The sequence below is a fragment of the Misgurnus anguillicaudatus genome, chromosome 24 (genome assembly GCF_027580225.2).
Source record: "Misgurnus anguillicaudatus chromosome 24, ASM2758022v2, whole genome shotgun sequence".
Lineage (NCBI taxonomy): Eukaryota > Metazoa > Chordata > Actinopteri > Cypriniformes > Cobitidae > Misgurnus > Misgurnus anguillicaudatus.
Genome location: NC_073360.2, coordinates 4,100,322 through 4,125,295, shown reverse-complemented (window position 1 = coordinate 4,125,295; position 24,974 = coordinate 4,100,322). Strand labels below are relative to the sequence as shown.

At 40.0% G+C, this 24,974-nt stretch overlaps 1 protein-coding gene across 1 annotated transcript in view; it reads left to right on the top strand.

Moving 5' to 3' along the window:
- Nucleotides 1–3,745: 3,745 nt before the first annotated feature.
- Nucleotides 3,746–24,974, top strand: part of mxf (myxovirus (influenza virus) resistance F) — a 33,564-nt gene continuing 12,335 nt past the window's right edge. Inside the window, exons 1-10 of the mRNA XM_073863066.1 lie at nucleotides 3,746–3,768; nucleotides 4,070–4,145; nucleotides 4,213–4,280; nucleotides 4,386–4,459; nucleotides 4,528–4,601; nucleotides 4,670–4,741; nucleotides 4,806–4,936; nucleotides 5,041–5,247; nucleotides 22,304–22,512; nucleotides 22,900–23,034. Of these exons, the coding sequence (XP_073719167.1) occupies nucleotides 3,746–3,768; nucleotides 4,070–4,145; nucleotides 4,213–4,280; nucleotides 4,386–4,459; nucleotides 4,528–4,601; nucleotides 4,670–4,741; nucleotides 4,806–4,936; nucleotides 5,041–5,247; nucleotides 22,304–22,512; nucleotides 22,900–23,034 (1,069 nt within the window). The remainder of the gene's footprint in view (nucleotides 3,769–4,069; nucleotides 4,146–4,212; nucleotides 4,281–4,385; nucleotides 4,460–4,527; nucleotides 4,602–4,669; nucleotides 4,742–4,805; nucleotides 4,937–5,040; nucleotides 5,248–22,303; nucleotides 22,513–22,899; nucleotides 23,035–24,974) is intronic.

The following is a 24,974-nucleotide window of genomic DNA, read 5'->3' as shown; positions in this document are numbered from 1 at the left end:
TAGACCAGGTTTTTGTTGGTCAATGGCGTAGTCTATTTTAGTTGCCTCAAAATAGCAACGCGCCAACAATGCGCCTGAACACACCTCGTTTTTCAGACCAGAACGCCCATGGGCGCAAAGGGGGCGCAAATGCTTTGCTATTTAAACAACGCGGCGCTAAACGTGAAAATTAGGGTGGAAACTAGCGAAAGACACTAGCTTCGCGCATTGCGCTGCATTGCGCCGGGTGTAAGATAGAGCCCAATATGTCATCAAGAGGTCACGGATGACGAATGCGAAACTACGCCTCAGTGTTTACAAGTGTGGAGAAAGAGGACCGTTCCGATGTTGTTGTATGTAGAATGATAATAATTAATGTCTTTGTGTCAGTTTATTATTTAAAATGGTCGGCAAATGTGCATTTCATATATGTAACACATGACCTTTCTACGTCACTACACAATTACGTTAGGTCGCGCTGGCTTATCACAGGACCGGATATAGACGAGAAACTTGTGCTTTAAAAGTGTATATTTTTTATTTTTCTTTCTTTTTCTTTTATTTATCGTTTTGCTAGATAAGACACTTATGCCTCGTTTGGGATCGTTTAGAGTCCTTTGAAACTCTGATGAAAAAAACTGTGTTGAGTTAACTGTTAAGCTTTGGGGTCCATTTAAGTCCTTTAAAATGAGAAAAATCCTGGAATGTTTTCCTCAAAAAACATAATTTATTTTTGACTGATCAAAGAAAGACATCAACATTTTGGATGACATGGTGGTAAGTAAATTATCTGAATTTTTTTTTAAAGAAAATTGACTAATCCTTTTACGATCTTCAGAAACATATGGGTGACGTCAGAGACATTATGTCCATCTTTTTTTACAGTCTATGGGCATTACAGATTAAGGCGAAACAGCTAAATAATAATTAATTATTAATTGTAAATTTCATTAATGTTAGCATTTACTAATACATTTTTTTAATCAAAGTTAAAACTGTTAGCATTAGTTAATGCACCATGAACTACCATCAATTACTGTAATGACATAAACAAAAATTAATAAATGCTTATATACACTACTATATTTTTCTGCTATATTTTTCATTGTTTGTTCGTGTTATATAATCCATTTACTTATGTAAACAAATACAAACTTTTTTTAAAGTATTTCAGAAATTTGTATATCATATTATTCAGTACACATAAACGAATAATCCAGGGTCTGTTCTGTTCACACAGACACAGCTTACAGTCACAGATAAATATAAACCCTGCACGAGCATCTCGAGTCAAACTAGTGTACAATTCGCACAGGATGCCTGTAACCATAGTGACAGGTGTAAATTGAATGACTGTAACCTTATCAATAAAGTATTATTTTACAATAGAGGGAGCACTGAGCAATTTTAGGTAGGGATGCACCAATTTGACTTTTTCAGTCCCGATACCAATGCCTGAGCTTTGTATTTCTGTCAATTTTGGTTGTCATTTGGTAGTAATCAATCGGCAGGTGTCGCTATTTTACAAGATAAGCAGATATTAAAGTTTGAAAAAGATGATTGTGGAAAATGGATATTACTTGTGATAGTAAAAGATAATGAGTTTTAATGAGTTTTATTATTTTATTTTCATATATCCTTTTGCCAAAATTGTATGGGGAGGAGATTTTAATACAGGGTTTGATGAAACACATGATAGATGGCCTCCTAAGAGAAATTCTGGCCATGGTAGTGAATTGGCCAATGTATGTTCTAGATTGGGTATTATAGATGTATGGCAATATAAAAATCCAAACAGGGAGGAATATACATGGAGTAATAAGGATTCATCACTGTGCTCACTTATTGATTATTGGTTAGTGTCTAACAATATCATTAATAATGTGACCTCAGTCCTGATTGAACCAATGACAGATCATAAAGGAATATTTATTGAAGTAGGTTTGGTGCAAGGTAAATCAGATAAAATAAATAATAATTATTGGAAATTAAATAGTAAATTGCTAGAAAATGAAGGCTTCTAGATACAAATTAAACAAATGATTGAAAAATAGGACAGTTGCATATTGAGAAAACTTGTAAGGAAATACTGGGAATTTATGAAGTTTGACATTAGAACTACAGCTATTAACCAAGGAAAACTTATAACAAAATGTAAAAGAGAAATCAGTTATTGAGGACATTTTAAATTTGGGTAAAATAAAAAAGGAAGCCTTGAGTGTTACAGAGATTGCGAAATTAAATGTATTACAAACTGAATTAGATAACATATACAGTATTGTTCAAAATAATAGCAGTACAATGTGACTAACCAGAATAATCAAGGTTTTTAGTATATTTTTTATTGCTACGTGGCAAACAAGTTACCAGTAGGTTCAGTAGATTCTCAGAAAACAAACAAGACCCAGCATTCATGATATGCACGCTCTTAAGGCTGTGCAATTGGGCAATTAGATGAAAGGGGTGTGTTCAAAAAAATAGCAGTGTCTAGCTTTGACTGTACAAACTCAAAACTATTTTGTACAAACATTCTTTTTCTGGGATTTAGCAATCCTGTGAATCACTAAACTAATATTTAGTTGTATGACCACAGTTTTTTAAAACTGCTTGACATCTGTGTGGCATGGAGTCAACCAACTTGTGGCACCTCTCAACTGTTATTCCACTCCATGATTCTTTAACAACATTCCACAATTCATTCACATTTCTTGGTTTTGCTTCAGAAACAGCATTTTTGATATCACCCCACAAGTTCTCAATTGGATTAAGGTCTGGAGATTGGGCTGGCCACTCCATAACATTAATTTTGTTGGTTTGGAACCAAGACTTTGCCCGTTTACTAGTGTGTTTTGGGTCATTGTCTTGTTGAAACAACCATTTCAAGGGCATGTCCTCTTCAGCATAGGGCAACATGACCTCTTCAAGTATTTTAACATATGCAAACTGATCCATGATCCCTGGTATGCGATAAATAGGCCCAACACCATAGTAGGAGAAACATGCCCATATCATGATGCTTGCACCTCCATGCTTCACTGTCTTCACTGTGTACTGTGGCTTGAATTCAGAGTTTGGGGGTCGTCTCACAAACTGCCTGTGGCCCTTGGACCCAAAAAGAAAAATTTTACTCTCATCAGTCCACAAAATGTTCCTCCATTTCTCTTTAGGCCAGTTGATGTGTTCTTTGGCAAATTGTAACCTCTTCTGCACATGCCTTTTTTTAACAGAGGGACTTTGCGGGGGATTCTTGAAAATGTAGATTAGCTTCACACAGACGTCTTCTAACTGTCACAGTACTTACAGGTAACTCCAGACTGTCTTTGATCATCCTGGAGGTGATCATTGGCTGAGCCTTTGCCATTCTGGTTATTCTTCTATCCATTTTGATGGTTGTCTTCCATTTTCTTCCACGTCTCTCTGGTTTTGCTCTCCATTTTAAGGCATTGGAGATCATTTTAGCTGAACAGCCTATCATTTTTTGCACCTCTTTATAGGTTTTCCCCTCTCCAATCAAATTTTTAATCAAAGTACGCTGTTCTTCTGAACAATGTCTTGAACGACACATTTTCCTCAGCTTTCAAAAGCATATGTCACACCCCGGGGCTGGCTACTATTTGGCTAAAGCCACGCCCCTTTTAACTTCCACCTCGAGGAGGTCCCCAAAGCCAACCCAATGACCAGACAATGACGAGTACAGGTAAGTATAAAACGAACTTTATTTATTTAAATATTTAAAATGAACTTGGGAAAGGGGCAATTAAAACTAATGCTCTTGGCTCTGCCCTCCAGGTAGGCCGTGGCCCGGGAGAGTAACCGGAAAAGGGAAGGGGGGGCAACAGGGGTCCAGAGCACTGCAGACTGAAGGGGTGTGCGACTCGGGCTCCTGCCTGGTCTTAGCTATCCGTGGCTTCCTCCTCTTCCTCCTGGCGGCAGAAATAAAACAAGATGAGTGTTGAGTGTTGGGCCTAAAGGGTCCTTTTAGCGTACCTTTCTCCTTGTGGGGTTTTCCCTCTGTGCGTATTCTGGGGGGGTGGTGGTAACAACGTTCCTCTTATCTCACATGTATCTCTTTCCTCTCCTGTTCTTACAGGTGGCTGCAGACACAGGGAGTCGGTCACTACCAACTGCGAGGGACCTCCCCTCGCTTCCACTTGGAACGGAGTCGGGTAAGTATAGGGTTCCTTCCTTCTTCTCTCCCTCTCTCTCTCTCTCTCTCTCTCTCTCTCTCCACAGGCGGCGATCTCCTCTTCCTTGCTCCGCCGACTACAGACTGGGCACAAGGACACAGTTAGTTGGAACTGGTATGTTCTCACCTCTCTGCTGGATACGACGTGCAGTAAGCACGGGGTGAACACAGTTTCTACTCGTGTCGTTCACTCTCTCTCTCTCTCTCTCTTTCTCCACAGGCAGCAGCTGGGACACAGAGACACAGTTATTTGGACTTGGTCTGTTCTCACCTCTCCGCTGGATTCAACGTACGGTACGTAAGTACTGGATGCACGCGACTTCTCCTCGTGTCGCTCCCTCTCGCTCTCTCTTTCTCCACAGGCAGTAGCTGGGACACGGGGACACAGTTATTTGGACTTGGTCTGTTCTCACCTCTCTGCTGGATTCAACGTACGGTATGTAAGTACAGGATGCACGCGACTTCTTCTCGTGTCGCTCACTCTCGCTCTCTCTTTCTCCGCAGGCAGTAGCTGGGACACAGAGACAGTTATTTGGACTTGGTCTGTTCTCAACTCTCCGCTGGATTCAACGTACGGTACGTACGGGCTGCACACCGCTTCCCTTGGTGTAGCTCACTCTCTCTCTCTACCTCTCTACAGGCAATGGCGGGGACACAAAACACAATTATTCTGGACTGGTTTATTCTCACCTCTCCACTGGATGCAACGTACAGTAAGTACGGGGTGGACAACGGTTGTTCCTCTCGTGGTGCTCCACACGTGCCAATTCTGTACCGCACGTTCTCCGTCCCTGTCAATCAAATGACTTAGATAGATTGATTCGGATTAAACAGGGTGGCGGACTTACGACAATTGGTCTTGCTCGATGTGTCAGATGGGGCATGCGGTTCCTATGTAGCGTCGGGGGCGAACCCTCTCGACGAGCTCGATGGTTGCAGAGGGGTAAAACGTCGCACCATCTCACCGGCCCGAGCGCTGCCCTCTCCTCGCTACCCGTTAGGCGGTCGAACACCGGACAGGGGCGCCCCTTTGTAGAGACCTCGGGACAGGCGGGATTTATTACACCTCTCTCTCTGCAACGGTAAGTATTACACAGATGAAGGCATCAACAACAGTGACCCCTGGTCGTACTCACACATCCGCGAATCCTCCAGCTCTTCACCGCCACTCTTTAATCCACCCAAATGTCAAGACGGAAAATCGTTCCGGGGCACCACACCGTTACTTTAGGCCTGAAGCGTGTCCACAACATATAATTTACTGGTTTCACTAGAACCGGCAGCCTCTTCGTCCTCCCTCGACGAAGTGTGCGAAGGCGGGGGTTTGTCTGACGAGACACACAGCAATACACAGCAATACACAGCACCACGTCAAAGTGAAAGTTTCCACAGCACAAAGACTCACCCACCACACTCAAGTGTACACATAGGACGCCCGTCTTCCTCCACTTCGCCTAGGTCTGACTGGCGATGAATAATACAGCCTAATTGGTAGTTTTGTCGCTGTGACTAGCTTCAGCCAATGTTCCTTCGGCTCACCCACCACGCTATCCTAGGGGTAGGGCCGCCCTCCTTCTCCTGGAGGTATACGCTATAAAGATAGGTTAGGATACAATGCGTCTTCAACTGAATATTGGTACTCACGAATGTTGCAAACTCTTGTCCCACTGTCCTCCGTTTTGGTTCCCACAAACAGTCGACTCCAGCCACAAAAACGGCGTCTCTTCCCCCAACAGGGTTACTCAGCAACTTCCTGTATCTCAACAATTTTCCTGCAGGTATGTACTCACACTAACTCCGTTTCTTCTCCTTTTGTTGTGTCTCGGTTTACAGCGTTTCCGTTCACTCTTCAACCCTTAAGGTTCACGATGTCCTCACAACCATGCAAGCTTCAGCCTGAGAAAGAGAGCTAGACAGCCACAATCAGCGCACCGGACGAGCACAACACAGCACCTCAACACTGCACACAAAACGAGCCCCAACTGTGATTTAAGCTGGTCTTAAATACTGCCCTGTTCAGCGTGTCCTCCAATCACCAGCCGCTCCTCATAACTACACACAGCTGCGCTTGATTTGTTGATTTCTCCGCTCGCGGCGCTACCGGAAGTTCCGGTGTCCATCTTTTCCGGTCCGGGTGGAAACACTTCCGGGCGGAACCAAACTTCCCTAACTTTGGTTCCGCCCCTGAAAAGATCGTCACCTTGTGACACATGTTCAACAAGTGTTGGCTTCATCCTTAAATAGGGGCCACCTGATTCACACCTGTTTCTTCACAAAATTGATGACCTCAGTGATTGAATGCCACACTGCTATTTTTTTTTGAACACACCCCTTTCAACTAATTCAACTAATTGCCCAATTGCACAGCCTTAAGAGCGTGCATATCATGAATGCTGGGTCTCATTTTTTTTTCTGAGAATTTACTGAACCTTCTGGTAACTTGTTTGCCACGTAGCAATAAAAAAATATACTAAAAACCTTGATTATTCTGGTTAGTCACATTGTACTGCTATTATTTTGAACAATACTGTATGAGGATAAAGCAAGAGGAGCATTTGTGCAATCTAGACTTAAATGGTTAGAAAAAGGGGAAAAAATAAATGTTTTTTGCCTCGAGAAGAGAAATGAAGAACAGTGAATTTGCATATTGTCTTAAAATTAATGATCAACAATGAAACGGTAGATAATCATTTAGTCATTTCAAACTATGTTGCCCAGTTTAATAGTAATTTGTATTCCTCCACCTTGACTACTTTTTTTTTTTTAAATAGATCAGGATTTTTTGTACTTGTGTGATAAAGAAATTTATATTAAGGAGTTGAGAGAGTGTATTAACCTGCTTAAAAACAACAAATCACCCGGCAACGATGGGCTAACAGGACATTACAAGACTTTTTCAAATGAACTTTCAACTTTTTTATTATTAGTTTTTATAGAAGCAATAAATAAATGTGAATTGCCAGCTTCATTAAAACAAGGCGTTATAACATTGATTCCCAAACCTAACAAGGAAAAGTTATTTATTGATAATTGGAGCACAATCAGTTTGCTCAATAATGTAAATTGTTTGCAATGATTTTTGCCAGAAGATTAAAACAAGGTTTAAACAAACTCATAGATGAAGAACTGTCTGGTTTTATGCAAGATCAAAAAACTTACGAGAAGTACTGCACATACAGGTGCTGTGCAACAAATAATCAATGGAAAACCAACAGAAAGACGCCGGCACACTGATAATATGCTCCAATATAATGATTTAATGTTGCAACGTTTCGACCATTAAATCGTTATATTGGAGCATATTATCAGTGTGCCGGCGTCTTTCTGTTGGTTTTATCCAAGCCGTCATATTAGGAATAATATTAGACTAGTCTTTGATATGATTGACTATAATCAACTTATAAATGATGACAGTTTTATTTTATTTATTGATTTATCTGGGACTGGGTATAGTTATTTGCAAAAGTGAAAAACAAAGAAGCCGGTTAAATTTTGAACCAATTATAAAAAAACAAAAAGAAATGTAATTTGTGGTTAATGAGGGATATATACATTTTTGGGAGAGTATTACTGTCAAAGGCAGAAGGTATTTCCAGATCTGTATACACTTCTTTATCATTAGATGTGCCTCCTATTGTAATAAAAGACTTGGATAAGATGTTGTATGATTTTATCTGGAGAAAAAAGCTATAATTCAATTGATATAATTCCGGTTAATCTGGCAGGTTTTCATAGACAGGCACTGTTAGCATGGAACTTGTTATATAAACACAATTTCACACCACACAGTTATTGCATTTGGAATGACAAAGACATATTATTTTAAAACAAATCACTTTTCTATCAAACCTGGATTAACGAGGGAATTATTTTGGTGAAACAGTTATTAAATTCTGATGGGTATGTGCTTTCATACACTGATTTCAATTACCAGTTAAACCAAGAGAATTTGCTATTGTTCTTGATGTTTCTTTTAAATTCCAAAGTGTTGTATTTTTTTTAAAGAATTCTAGTTCATTGCAAATAATATGGATGACTTTTGTGGTAGTATATAAATTGGTAATGCTAATATCTTGAAACAAAAATAACAATTATAAGAAAAACCCCTTGTTTTGTTTCTTTTCCTGCAGTAAGATTTTGGTCTTCCTTATTTAATAATATATACTGGGATAAAACATGAAAAATACTGAACAAATTTTGTGTCAGTAATAAAATTAAGGAGGTGTCTACATAGAATTTATCCTGTTTAACATGTTTTGGGGAGATTTAAGCTTAATATTTCATATGCTTGTGAATTTTGTGGACAGTAAAAGGAAACAATTTTGCATCTGTTTTATCATTGTATCTACTCAAGGCTTTTCTGGAAAGATAAGATATAATTTGGAAAGTAATGAACAATATATTATACAGCTATTTATTGTAACATATACACAAAACAAAATGGACGCTTTGTAAACCAAACCTGTCACATTTTATATATAGTTCCCCTTTGGAGAAAGTAAAAAACAAAAAAGCTCTGAATACAAAATACTTTAAAAGTACTCTTTTTTGTCTTTTTTTGTCTTTTCTTCTTTGTTAACATGTGAATAATTATGTGAATAATACCTCATGTTTATATGGCATTGAACAAAATGGGTTTTCTACTTAATGTTGATATTCGATGTAACATATACTGTATGTAACACTGTAACATGCACAAAATACGGAACAAGTTGTGTCGCATAATTATGTTTTATTGACGTAGTTCATGAGGAACGCATCAAAATAAACGAATCAATTGTTACCAGATGTCGACCATCAGTAATCAACAAACTCTAGTATCACCACATTGCAAAACGTTTATTAAACAGAAACGGTGATGCATTGAACACCCTGTTGTGATGACGCAAGAATTACAACTACGGTATCTGAGAGGCCATTCTTTGTGTTCTTTTTAAATGTTTCTGAAGCCTGATGAAATCGTTACAAATGTGTGTTTAATACTGTAAAATACCATCGATGTTACATGCACTGACCTTGCCGTCCAGAATGAAAGACAACATTCCAACTTCAACCCATTGAGCGAGCTGTCTCTTTACTACCGCGTGGTTTTATACATCTTGCCGTTGATTGAGCCGACATTTCTGACACACCCACCAAACAAGAGAAAACGCTTCTAAAACCTGTTGCACGCCGTTGCACTAGTGATGCAAAGTCCGATTCATTTTCGCGAACCGGCTCTTTTCGGACAGTTCGGCTCATTGAACCGGTTCAAAAAGCCGATTCACCGGTTCCTGACGTCATCATGAAATTACATTACTATACGCATTTATTGTATCAATGAAACATTCAAATAATGTCGTTTGTGTCAACACATTAAAACATTTAGATAAAAAGTTTTTTTGTGAAGGCATAGCTGATTTATTGCCTTGCATTCACAAGTTAGTAATGTTTGTGGTCACAGTTTAAGTCGCGGATCATAAATAATTAATAAATCGTAAAAAAAATTTGACAAACCTACAACTTGAATAAGATTCCTAAAAGACACTGATGCACAATTACGGATATGTGTAAGTATAAATAATAAATAAACTTGTGTGTTAAACTCATTGGTCTTCCTTAAACAACTACAATATGATTTGCATGCAAAATAAATCGTATCATAACTAAAGCTTTCTAATAAAACAAGCATATCAAGAAACTAATAAAACAAGAAACGTTGCGCATCAGGCTCGTTCAAATCCTCGGTGATTCACACGCAGTGTCAGCAACTCATCCGTCAGAGTCGTCGGCAATCCTCGCCTCGGCAATCATCGACAAACTTCGTTCGGTTCTTTATGAGTCCGACGTGCTATTTCGGCTGTGCGTCCTGCGTCATCAACCCGGAACCTATGCCCAAAACTAAAGTTCGATTCAGTTCGATTTGCGAACCGGCTCGACCGGTTACTTCATGAGAACCGGCTCAAAAGAACGATTCGTTCAAGAACCTAACATCACTACGGGCTGCGTCCGAAAACTCTAAATTGCTGCCCTCTGAGGCAGCCTTCCAAGGCATCAAGGCATGTCCGAATTCAATGTTTGGTTTACTTCCTGTCTCCGGAGATACCTATGCGTGGACGTACATTAAGAATGTGATTGGTCGAGTCCAGTCGAGTTCGAAAAAATAAAATGGCGGCCAAGGACGCGACTGGGCCACCAATTTAGTGTAAATAAAGGTATATTTTCACTTTTTACACCGTTTAATTGCATTTCTAGCGAGAAATTAGTATTGTAGTTTTCAAATATGTGATTAGTTATCACAAAGGCGCTCTCTGTTTAAATTTCAAACACGCTGCCTTAGAAGTGTGTCCGAAAGTCTTTCTCTGAGCTACCTTCATGCCTCCGAAGTCATTTCCTCATGAGGCAGCAAGGCAACGAGTCACTGCCTTGAGTTTTCGGACGCAGCATACGTTGCACACAGTTTCCAGGAAACATGTCGTTCAACCCGGAAACCGTAGCAAAACGTTGCACACCGGTGTGAGATTGAACGTGCCCCCGGGGCCTATACCATGAAGGTAGCTGAACAAACTCGGGGTTACAGGATTGGTTTTGACTTGACAAAATGCAATCAGGCTTTATTGGTCCCATGAAGCGGCTTATCAACTTTCTCTGTCAACTCAGGCTTTGATCTTTACGCTATGATTACTCCACCCGCGCGTGCACATAAAAGAGTGACATTGGCACCGAACAACCAATTGGAATAGAAAAGGGAGAGAGCACGTACGAGCAGTGTATTTTTTTTTAGCGGAGGAGCATGAGCTAATTATACAAAAGTATGAAGATTATAAAAATTTATTTCAAGAGCGAAATAATACTGCCTCTGCTCTTTTTAATATATATAACATGTAGGCATAACATGTACTTCATTGGATAATATATTTAGGTACCCAAAGTGAAATATGCTTTTTTTAAGTTAATGTACACCGTTAAATTTGTTAATAATTTTATATATATATATTTTAAGAAATGTAAAGATAAAGTGAAAGGAAAAATAAAGATAGTAAGTCCGTTATGAGGAAGTGAGGTAATGGAGGAAGAGATGGGTTTTTTTAGCCGAGTCTTAAAGACAGCTACAGAATCAGCAGATCGTGTCATGACCGGCAGATCATTCTACAGTTGTGGAACAGTTTAATGGGCAAGCATTTAATGGGCAAGTAGGAGTGCTTCGCCTTCTGAGAATATAGTTCCCCAGTATGTATACTGTTAAAAGATGGCTGTGACTCATATAACCTTGCTATTTGCACACGGTGTGACTAAACAAATCACAACAGATATATAGGAAAATGTTCACGTTATTTTGTCACTTATTGAGAGCAGTATACTAGCTGGAGCTATTCACTTCCAGTCTTTGTGCTAAGCTAAGCTAGGGGGGGCTGCTTCAGACAGAGTTCCCTTTCGAGAGCGGTCACTCGACATTGCGTCCGCTGACGCTATGGGGAAACTCCTCCCTCTTCCGGTTTCTGAAGCTTTTATTGAACAACGCCAGTGTTCTGGCCAATGCCGCCCATGACAGCCTTATAGGGGCGGGACTTCCGCTACTATATAGCCTGTTTAGGCGGCAAAATACTCAGATTCTTTCTCTTCACCGTGACTGAAGCGTCTCGCCGTAGATCGTCGCACTTGTGAGGGACGCAAGGATCGCGTCCCTTACACGCGTTCTGGCAGAATTTTACAAGGATTTTGAGCTTCGCGCCTCGAGTGAAGGACCGTGTATCTTATGGACTCCGAGATATATCGAATCACTGCGTTCTCGGCAGCAAACCACCGCCGCCAGTGCGCCGTTGGTGGCAATGCTGTCAAACTGAGGAGAACGTCGCGTGCGTTCCACGGTAACGTTACCCGCCCTATTAGCCTCATACCCCCGGGGTATCCGAGGTTACGGACGCGGGAAAGACACAAGGCTTCCTTTCCCCACCTACGCAGTGCGGAAAATGCCACAGTGTGCACAATACATTTATACCGTTGCAATACCCTCTCATATATGTTTGTCCTGTACTTATAGCGTGCTTCGGCCGCTCCCCTTACATGATTAGACCCCACCCTGGTGTCTGCTTTGTAATTTAACGCACTTCGGCCAGTGCTAGCATGCACAGACCCCCTTCGGGACCGGTCGCATGCGAGCACAGCGTGCAGACGGCTCCTTTCATAAGACCTTCACCTGCGACATGGCCGTCTGTGACGCTTGTGTGGATGTAACTTAATATTTTCCTTGGCTTCTTTGTGTGATACAGTGCGCTCTGGCTGATTTTAGACGTTTCAGCCATTAGCACAGCGGCTGGCCTAACATAACATTATGCTCGCCTCGGCTGTCCCGCGTGAGCCGCGCCCATTTTGGCCACGTCACTACGCGCGCTATTTTGCGTAGCGTCATACGTTCACAAGGACCTGCTATTCTTCGGACGTACTGAGGGGGGCAGCAATACACCATTAATGTGTCTAAGCTGCCGCAAAATTATACGAGAAGAAACGTTACGTATGCAGAGAGTTATACTTGTGCCTGTTATCCATGCTACACTTATTGCTCTTCGTATGATCAGTGATGGTACCGCATCACACACCACACACACATTCACGCCCCTCGTCTGTTTCGGGTGACGACGGGAATATGTGTTGGCTATGCTTAATGCTTTCAGATGTTGTGTTCAATGGCCGCTGACGGGCAGCGAGCTACCAATCAGCACAACATCCTTCTGTGCCATGTTGACATTCCCTCTGCACTTGTCCTCTTTCAACTATGTGCCAATTGAGACCATATATTTAGCAATATACAGCTCTTACGGAGGATACATAGCGCACAGCGCTCAGCCATACTCTGAATGTGCCCGTTAAACACGCGCTGCAAAGAAAAAGGGGGGAGGATAATGTCGGGTTTGATCCTTCGCACTGAGTAGCGATCCGTATCAAAACGCAATGCACAACTCACAGTGCTCAACCCCGCTCACCATGCATCCGTTACACACGAGCTGCAGAGCAATGGGGACCGACCGAGTATAGCGAAGTGTGTTGAGTGTGGCCGCTCGCTTCGCACAGCGATCTGTCTCGACACACACACACATCTAAGCAGTGCACAATGCATCTCGCACGCCCCCGATTGGTGGCAACGTTGCTCTATACTTACGGATTGCACTATATATATATATACACATTTCTTATAGCAGCCTATACGTCTGGCTATTAATGTATATTTGCATTGAATAGAGGCTTATTGTACTGCATTCCACTATATATATACTCATACGTATATTTATATATATTTATACATTAATAGCAGCCCACACGCCTGGCTATTAATGTATATCTGCATTAAATAGAGACTCATTGTACTGCTTGGCACTATATATATACTCATATGTATATTTATATATATTTATACATTAATAGCAGCCTGCACGCCTGGCTATTAATGTATATCTGCATTAAATAGAGACTCATTGTACTGCTTGGCACTATATATATACTCATATGTATATTTATATATATTTATACATTAATAGCAGCCTGCACGCCTGGCTATTAATGTATATCTGCATTAAATAGACTCATTGTACTGCTTGACACTATATGTATACTCATACGTATATTTGTATATATACACATCATTAATAGCAGCCTACACGCCTGGCTATTTATGTATATTGGCATTGAATAGAGAGGCTATCTCTCTCCTCACTCATCTTGCTCTTAGCTCCCTGGCTGAATGCAGTGAGCCGATGCGGATGTAAACTTGTAGGAATTATGTTGCTGTACCAACAGAGGATTACTATCATGCCTTACACATCCGTGCAGTGTTCGGGCAATATCTCACTACAAACACAGGTATCTGACTCCCTGCGTGCGCGTGGCGAGCTGTTACTAAGTTGTTCATTCTTAAGGAAGTGTCTCTCTTTCTCTCGGGTTCTGCATCCGACCTTGCACAAAGCAGCAAGCCACTGCAGACCCAGACTTGGTTTTTATATGGCTCTATGTGCGGCAAGTGAGCCAGTGCCCTTCAGCGGATCACTCCGCTAGATGATTCACACACGTCTGGGTTGTGCACTATGTGGTACAGTTCAGGAGTTTGCAACATAACTGTACAGCTGTTAACAAACTCTATTAAATGGCAACCTTGCTTCAAAGCACACAGTATGTGGCACCCGACACACACAGACGACCGGTTACTATCCGTTCCAGTGTATAAGGAGTGTATCTCCTCGCTCGGTGCTATTGCAGAACCTAGCTCTGTTCTTCCATGGCGCTGTGTAACACACCATTGCTTTATGCCACACAATATGTAACTGGAATCCTGTGCGCTGCAATCCGTTACAGAAATGTCCCAGATGCGTGGAGTCGAATCTGCACTTGTATCCTGCATTCAGCCATCCAAGCGGTGAGCTGTGACAGTTTTGACTGGTCGGCCATCAGTGCATGTCTGAACACACAACCCCTGTGGCCCTACAGCAGCCTCTCAGGCACATATGGCTTGCTCGGCGCTATTATGATTTGTCATGGGTTTGTAACGTCTCCATATGATGGGTGGCTCACACACCTATGTTTAGCAGCAGGCTTGTTCCACAGCTGACAACATATACTATAATAGGCACACGCATGTGTGATCGGAGCCATTGCAAACATGTCAATATGGAGCTACAACATCCCGATTGCTCGGCAATGTTTAGCCCATTACCTTACCCTGTACAGCACTCAATTCCTCCCTTGGCTAACGCTGCTGTGATACAGAAGGGAGAGAATTATGAACACCCGCTTTATAGGGTATTTGTATATACTTTTACCCAGAGCGGCTGCCAATTTGATTCGACACAGACCACCCCAGCTGTGCAGTCCTGTCGCACAATCAGCGCAGCGCGCCGGTACTGAGTCTGGAGTTTACGAACGGGTAATATAGTTTTTACCTGACGAGAGAGGTAGAACAGCTTGTGCAGCCACTATTCTCTCACCGTTGACTATGACCTCTGTTGTGATAGGAGACTACTAGCCACGCCGGTGGTGCTTATAGCAGGTTTTATGTAGACCCGCACACATTCACAGGGTGTAACGCTGTTCCCTCTTAGCTGAGTGTAATGCGCATCCTGCTATCTTATTGCCCGTTTGGGATTGTACCAACCAGCCACAGACACACTCCTTTGATTAAAGTAGTTTCTGCATGCGTGCGTGTGAGCATATAAGCACGGTGTGCATGCCAGCTTTACGTTTATGTGTTTCATGCGAGCCGTCCCCCTCAGGAGCACTCTGGATATGAGTCTGCTCTGAGATATTCCACCCGAGACACTGCTGTGCTGGTGACGAACGCCTCCGTGGTTGACCGGCTTACAAGTTCACAGCGCACTACCTACTGTACCAGACAGCAATTTGCGTCTGCTCTTCATTAAGCAACTTATGCCCTGGCTGCCGCAAATGCGACACAGACTTAAGGGCTGTTAAGGACTTTAGAATGTTTGAGATTGTTTGGACGTAATGAATCAGTACATGATGGTGGAAAGTGTAAGCTTTGTCCTTATCAGAGTTGCGCTTTGTATGAAACACGTTGTGCTCGGCCAAGTGCCAGCGGTTATGTGTTGCCCTATTTTGGTTTTGCTGCTTATACACGCAAAATCAGTAAGGACAGCGAGCCCTTTCTACAAGACGCCCTCTTTACGCAGCACCTGTAATGGTGTGAAGCAATGACTACGACCCGGTGCACTGTCACGTGTCGAATGTTCTATCTTTGCAGCAGTGCACAGATGAAGGAAAAGTGGGCTGTCTACCCCAAAAGTTTTTCATGCAGCTATCACTGCATTTCATGCTGGTGCCTTGGGTGCGCAGTGGCCAGGCACAATTAATTCTCTTAAGTGAGAGAAGTGGCCAATCATTTGCATATTTTAGTGCCGTCATGGGCTGTACATGCCCTTAAGGGACTATGTGCCAAAACCACCCTCAGCGCAGTTAGAGCATAGACGGTTGCATAGTACCTTCCCATCTAGCTGATGTGAGCTGTGCCCGGTATGAGTCTTATACATTTATCTAAGCACTCCGCTCTGACATTACTGTTAGAGCAACTCTTTATGCTTCAGAGATGGGCTGTGGCATTTGTTAACGATCGCTGTGACCTGCCCAGCTCATTCTAAGAAATTTCCCTGCTCCACCTAAGCAGTCAGCTGCTGGGATCCAGCTGGGTTCACTGGATCATTAGGTGATAATGAGGGCAGCACATTACTGCCACATTGGCATAGCAGTGTTATTCTAATTCGGCAGTCGCACTATCCGACGCCTCTTCATAGTTTGTACTGGATGGCCAGTACAGCTGATGTATTAATATGGAGCCGCGTTTTCGCTTCTTCCTTGTACTTTCACGCTAGCTATCTTGGCCATCGTGCATCATATGTTAATACCAGCAAATACTCTGCGTGGATATGCTTGCTACCGCCCACATTGGGTCGGCCTAGCCATTGCTGTTGTAATGTTACAGGTTGCTTATCTGCTGTAGGGCTGCAATAAGACCTACATGCAGCCTGTGACTGTATGCATTCTGTTCTGTATAAACTCTTGATTGAGTCCCTAGAGACTCAGGCATCCAATCTACTGTGCGTTGGCTTACACAGACTGGACGGGGATTAGGCACCGACTCAGGCATTGTGGTGCACAGACTTGAGTAAGCTTCACTGGAGCTGCTCTTCGCTGTTCTCACGGCGTGTTTGAATACATTCCCCATAGCGTCAGCGGACGCAATGTCGAGTGACCGCTCTCGAAAGGGAACGTCTCGGTTACTATCGTAACCTCGGTTCCCTGAGAGACGGGAACGAGACATTGCGTAAGCCGCCGTGTCACTGCTCAGATCAGCTCTACTGTTCGTTCAATCGAAAGAATCTGAGTATTTTGCCGCCTAAACAGGCTATATAGTAGCGGAAGTCCCGCCCCTATAAGGCTGTCATGGGCGGCATTGGCCAGAACACTGGCGTTGTTCAATAAAAGCTTCAGAAACCGGAAGAGGGAGGAGTTTCCCCATAGCGTCAGCGGACGCAATGTCTCGTTCCCGTCTCTCAGGGAACCGAGGTTACGATAGTAACCGAGACGTTACAGCATGCACGGAGATGAGAAAGGTATGTGTGGACATATCTAACTCTGGGGGATACAGTGAATAAGCTAAATTCCCAAAATGTGGGCGTGTTCCTTTAAGTGACGTTTTATAAAAAAGTGAAAAAAAGAAAGTAAGTCACTGTGCTTTCCCTAATAAACCAGGGTGTCATTTTCAATATGGTTGGGGAAACTCCATGTCCTGTAAAAATTAATATAAACTGCAAAGGGAATATTGGCTGTTACTGTATTTTCTTCAAAAAATGTAAGCATTATATAAGCCAATTTTATCTTAAATATTTTAGTCAATAACTAACCCTTGTAAAATGTACTAAACTGCATAGCTGTAGTAAACTAACTAACAGGCACGTGCACACATAAACATCAAAGGGGGCTTGAGCACCTGCCCTTTTTATTCACAACTGATGTCTGTCTGTTTCTTGTGTTTTTTACTTGTTACTTATTTAATTTAACATTAATTTATTCAGTAATCATTTAAATGAGATTTAAACTCTTATAAAAGAAAAATAGCGCTATTTGTGGTACATAAACGGTTAACAGATGAGTCCCGCCTCCAAAACTCACATCGCTAATATGATTGGCTTTATTCCAACTTCTGTCAAGCTGCTGAATTCCAGTAGTAAACTTTAGCAGACTAAAGGGCAGTACACTCGCACTTTTATGCACTTTGCACTTTAATTACCATGGTCAGTATATAGATGTTGAGTTTATACCTTTAAATGTGCTCTGCTGTTCTTATCCTCATGTTATCTTCTATTTTACTGTATTGTCTTTGTAACTTATTTTGTGTTGTTTTTAGAGGGATTTTAAGAGTTTTTGTGTTTTGTTTTGTTTTGTGTTGTCATGTTGTAATGCAACAGATTGTAGCGCTAATAAAGTGTATTCTATTCTATTCTATACCTTTCCTAAGTCCCGCCTCTCTAACTTACTTCGCTTTATGATTGGTCGTGTCTTTACTCGTGCTGCAGTCGCGCTTGTAGGAGCGCCAAAGCTCAGCCGAACGAGACGCGATATGCATGATTATGCAGGCAGGCGACCGGTGAGTGTGTAAGGAAGAAAGCTCTTTCTTATATTAACAGTTTTATGCACAAAATATGGGACACGTTGTTACACGTAACGATTCAGGGACATTGTTTTCCACGACAATCCCATATTAACCTGAAGAGTTGCAAACTTGCAACAGTATAGTGTATGTCGTTTAAACAGACTGCTCATAAAATAATAAAGCACAAACAATAATAATATAATTGCTAACTACAGTAGTAAGCTTTTTTTGCGTTTTTTGTAATGGCTGTTAAATAAGTAAACTATAATGTGTTATACTGGAGTGATGATGTAGATTGGGGAGAAATCTGATGGTTCAGTATTTTACTTGCCCAGTCTGAATTTTTACTGACATCACAAAAAAGTAAAATATAAAATACAAATAAAATAGGCCTAATCTATATTTGTTGTTTCTGACATGTGTAACCCTAATAAATATGAAACCTTAAATTAAAGGTGCCAAAGGATGTGTTGCAATAATAGGCTATGTTAAATTGTTCTTTGAAAAAGAAGGCACTTTATTAAGTGCAAAAATTATCCAGAAACGTTTTTACATGTCCATTTACAAGCCTAGAATTTGTCATTTGAATGAAATGGTCTATTTTTGCCCTATTTGAAAGGGTCATGAATAATAATGTTGAGCTCTGCTCTGATTGGCACTGCTCTGAGGCTCATGCCAGAAGCTCACATTAGTAAACAGACCTTATATTTTGAGCCCTTATCAGATAAAAATACAGATTTTGATTAACAACTAATTGCAAACTAATAGAACTTCAGCTAAACGCTAGCATATAGCATTTATCGGCATGTAGCACTACTCAGCAGTCACAATTTTGTTTTTAGCATTTTAACAAATTTGTCATTAATGTGTAATTTAATGTTTTCAAAACATGCACATTGTGTAATGGTTTCCTTTGCTGCTCTATAAACCTAGAATACTAAGGAGAACATGGTGTCTGTGTGAACTGATTATTTTGTAGACATCTTTTAAAAATGAAACAATTGCGTGAGTTTGAGGAAGATCAAATAATTAACTTTTTAAATAAATTTTTAAAAAGGAAGTCAAAATTGCGTTAATATATATACTTTTTTTGTTTAAAAAAAGAAAAAAATACATAATTATGAGAAGTGCCCTTTATTTCACTTGAGCCCCTGCCCCTCAAAATGTCTGTGCACGTCCCTGCTAACTAATACAATGCTTACCAGTGACGATTTAGCTTTTGTCAGTATTCACCCTACAGTCTTTTTCCTATCCCACTGAGCAATGTGACATCGAAACAACATATTTTGCACCTGAAGGTGCTGACTGTGATCCCAGACAATGTCTTTTTTCCAGCGTCTATTAAACGTCCAGTATTGAAGATCATTGAACCTCTGTATAGGGGCTAATTGTATTCCAAATAATCACAAATAACTTTGTACTCATACAAAGCCCAATGAAAGAGAGCGCATCTGGGGAAAAAATAAGTCAAGGTGCTCTATGGTCTAGGGCTAATCTTAGTCCAACAAACAAAACTTAGAATGACCATTGCACTCTTTTAAATAATAAAAAAAACATTATTTTAGATGGCTACATACAAAAGGTATATGAACTCTTCAATGCGTTTTGGCCCATGCCTTCCTCAGGGAGCGTGACAAACAAATTCAGCAACATGTGAAAGGAGTTAATGTCATGTGAGTAGTCACCAGTTGTCATGTGATCAACATCTCCATTATAGCATTTAATGTCAATTTTCTGCAGATGTCTAACCAGCCACGGTAGAGACGTCAAAAAAAGTTATCTAGGTAGGCACTCAAATGTTGAACTGCATATTGACATTTAACTGGGGCCATTGTTAGACATCCAAATCGCGGACCTACAATCACAGAACAGAATCGGAACAGAATCGTTTATTTAAAATAATGATAACCGGTTAATAACGTTATTTTTTCGTTCTTCGATAAGATTTCTGTGCAATACTCAATGAGGTTCACTTCCGGTCGTCGTTGACTCATCGGAGAAATGAGAAGCTTGCCACCAGCAAGTAGTCTACTCAAGCCCAAGTCTCTAATGCTCAATCATAAGAGGGAAATATTGTAGGCTACCAAATATCTCAAGATGTTTGTTTTTTAATACTAATAAGTGGTGTAACGGATCGCAGTTTATCCGTGATCCATTCCGTACAGATCACGACCCACGGTTCGGCTTGCATGCGATTCATGGATTAATACACTAATTTAAATAGGGTGAAAGTTGATTATTTGCATGTGTTTCAAAGGCTTGCAAATGTTAACAGTTAAGTGATTTTAAACAATTTAACCACAGAAAGGCACTAAAGTGAGAAATTTTCTTTACGCACAGATGCACATGCAGTTGAATTTGCCTGGTCCAACTCCAATCAAACGTGATTATCCCTATGCCCTTTAAAGATCAGAACTCTTGATGTATAAACTTGAGAGAGAGTTGCACTACTGTGTCACTACTGTGTAAAATACATTTGGTGAATAAAGCCCTGAAAAACAATGTAATTTTCACTTTATGTGGAGCGAATGTTTATGCTGCACCTTCTTCCCGAAGCGCTGTTTGCAATTTGTCCTCCGTCTGTGTGTGTGCGCATGTTTATGTGCACTCAACAAATGTAGGCATGTGAGAATTACAGTTATGCCGCTTACATAATGTAGCCTTTTCTAATGTTTGATGACAAGACTTAAGGAAAATTATGTAGACTAATAATTAAAGTTTAATGTCTTAATGATCAGTCTACTTATATGTATGTCCCACAGCTGACGTGGAAGGTTATTAACCGGTTCGGGAACTTTATTTTTTTGTTCTTATCGGTTCAGGAACGTCAATTTTAGGGTTGAACCGAAAACAGGAAACGTTAAAATACTGTTTCTGTTTGGAACGAACCAATTGGAAAAAATTTGGTTAAAAGCCCTGGAGATGGTAAACATATGGATCACATTTATAGTTATGATTAGGGTCACAGGGAGTGCTGGAGCCTTTCACAGCTTTCTCAGCCTAATGTACTTTAGGGGAAACACAGACAAAACAAATTAGATCTCTTTAATATGTCAATTATTTCCAATAAAACTGCAAACAAAAGTCAATATTATTGAAGATTTCATTATGAACACAAACATTTCTCATCAAATTTACCCAAATACAGATTATTTTACCTATTCAATCTACATTTATTGAGCAGCTCCAAACAGCAGCATTTGTATGCATTATTACAATTTTCTCATTTGTTTCTATTTATATTTCTCCTAAGCTATTTTAAAAGAAACATCTGAGACTAAGTTGATACTTAGAACTAAGAACTATCATGGGAAATTAAGTTATTTCTAAAGGTGAAAGCAAAACAGTTAGTGCCGAACAAACAATGACCTTTGGTTTTATTGGTATAATTTGTGCTTTATTGGTATAATTTCTGAATAGGTCAGTTAAAATGAAAGGTCATGTAAAACATATATAAATATCTGTGGGATCATGTAAGTCATTTGCTAAGTAGGTAAGCACAAAGTAAGGAAACAAGCATTTATTTTTTTATTATGTGGTGTATGTTTTTGTATAAAAAGAAATGCATCACTGTTTCTGTAATGTAAACAGAGATGTTGTGCCTTTAGGATTTTATAACAAAAGTTATTTCATTTTACAGTATAAACTTGGGTTAAATTAGAGTTTCTACTTTAAATTTCAGAAAACGATGGATGGGGACAAACTTTCAGACCATGGTTAACAAAACGAGGAAAGGTACATTTTCAGCGTTTTAGATGTTTTAAGTTTGACAACTTGATATACAAAATAAATACTTTAAAGACTATGGAATAGCTGAAACGGATTCATAATTTAGTATTCTTTAGACATTAACACAATACAATTTGAGTATCGTTTGTCTTTCATCTTTTGATATATTTTCACTGGATGTGTTTTGTATGTGTTTTGGTGAATACCATGAAAACTGTTTAGAAATGTATTTAATGTCATTTGATATAATGTAAATATTTTCTTCTTTTAATTAAAAGCTTGCTTTCAGACACACGAAATAATGGAACGTTCCACAATCCTTTCATCGAATCTGTTCAACCTTTGATAGAGTTGATTGACTCGCTGAGGTCGATTGGCATTGATAAAGACATTGGCCTACCATCCATTGCAGTGGTCGGAGATCAGAGTTCAGGAAAGAGTTCAGTTTTAGAGGCACTCTCTGGTGTCGCACTGCCTCGAGGAAGTGGTAAGACCCTGATGCAATGTCTTGCTTTCATATCAGCCCCTTGTAAAAGAAGGCGACTTAAACTGAACTTAAAGGGATAGTTGACCCAAAAATGAAAATTCTGTCATTATTTACTCACCCTCATGTTGTTACGAACCTGTATAATTTTTTTTGTTCTAATAAACACAAAGGAAGATAATTTGAAAAATGTGTGTAACCAAACCGTTCCTGGACCCCATTCACTGCCAAAGTAGGAAAAAAGAATACAGGTAAAAATAAATAGATTTATACAGGTTTCTAACAACATAGTGAGTGAATGATGACAGAATTTTCATTTTTGGGTGAACAATCCATTTAAGACCTATATTGGATGATTTCATAAGAAAAATATGTTTGATTTATTTTCAGGTATTGTCACACGCTGTCCTCTGGAGCTGAAATTGCGGAAGATCAAGAAAGGTCCATGGTCAGGGACCATTTCTTTCAGTGGTCACAATGAGACTTTTCAGGATCCATTAAAGGTGGATCAACTTGTTCGAGAAGGTATGTGACAAAACCTTGATAGAAAATATTCATTCTAATTTAAAATATAATTTATTATAATTGAAAAGGACAGTGGTGAGGAGTATATTTGAGGAGCGTCTTTATTTCGTTGATGATACTTCAATAAAATTCTGTTAATGGTGCCAAAGAATGCATTCAAATAATCTGTTAAATTGTTCTGTGATGTTTACATAAATGGTATGTAACTTTATTAAGTGCAAAAAATATCCAGAAACGTTTTACATGTCCATTTACAACCCTAGGTATGTCCTTTGAATGAAATAGTCTATTTTTGCCCTATTTAGAAGGGTCATGAATAATAATGTTGAGCTCTGCTCTGATTGCTCTGCTCTGCTCTGAATGCACAGTAAGGCTTATGCCAGTAGTAGGGATGGAAATTATCGATTAATTCATTAGTTGATTGATCTTATCGATCGATTAACAATTGAAAAGAAAGTGACAAGATGAAAACAACTATTTTCTGTTACAAACTTTCACATAGCATCTTTAGGTTATAAAAACATAAAAAATTCAAATCCATAAGTTGATTTTCAAAGATTTATTATAAAAAAAAGGATTATTTTTTCCACAAAATGCAATAAATCCATGACAAGTTTTTATTCAAAATGCTATAAATCTATTAAATCAATAGCCTATATAAATGTGCATTCATCTTTGCCATGTTATATTCATTTAGTTGACTAGTTGTACACACTAATTAAAAATATAAACATTAATGTTATTAATCAAAACACTTACTTCGTTATATTAAGAACCCTGTCATTGCGGTTATACTTGCCGTCGTCGTCGTTTAACGTCTTTCACATCGATCAGCTGTAAAATGTTTTTGGTCCTGCTATATTTTTGTTGACTTTGAGTAAAATTATGGAAAGTTTTTCATAAGATCCTCTGGGGTCAATGTTTTAGCATGAGAAGCTTGATGCTGTCGGGTGAACAAGCACCCGTCTCCCAAGTGCCTCTCAGGGAAATTATTAGATGTTGATGGCTTACGTTTCTTTCCCATCACAGAAAACCACCACAGGTTTATCAATGTAATTAAAGTATTATTTTGTTTTGTTTGTTGATCACGAAGTACAAAGTAGATGAGGAAAACTAGGACTCCATGTATCAGCGCGCCGCCATTGTTTGTTTACATTGAGTGAATGGTGCGCTGTAGGATTTATTGCGTTCTGTAAAAAAGGGGGAGTGGCGTTTATTGCATTTTGGGAAAAAAGGGAGAAAAGATGACAGAATAACACGGCGGATATTGGATTTTGCGTAAAATTAAGAATTTACTTTTAACTACTGACCTGATATAATACTGATTTTGGCAGTAACTCATTTTTTTCCAAAATGGCGTTTATCGCGTTTTGGAACCAAACTCTTCATATATATATATATATATATATATATATATATATATATATAGTTATATATATATATAGTTATATATAGCTATATATATAGTTTGGAGTAGTTTCCAAACTAAATAGCTATTCAGGGGTTTTTGCGTCTTTTTAAAGAAAGCATTTCTCCTGTGTTCGCGGGTATATTTGCGTTTTTTTTTAAAGATGGCTTTCCACTCATGTGTTTCGGGATGTGGCAAATATATGGCACCTACGGATGGTGACGATCCCTGCATGATGTGCTTGGGGGTGGCACATGCTGAGGCTTCGATCATGGATGTGTCATGTTCTCTTTGAGGGAACATGTCCATCGCATTCTTACGGTCAAGACTCTGCTACCTCAAGAGGGGTGGAGTTCCCATTCCAATGCCCCAGTCAATGCCACCCTATGTGTGGTGAGCCGCATTGGGCTCGGAGCGCGCCAACCTGAGGATTACAGTGAGGTATCCCCCTGACCCCTCCAGGCTATTCAATTGATTCTTCTGGGTGGTTTGCGCTGCACCGCAACACTCCCCCCGGTGCCTTTCTTTCCGG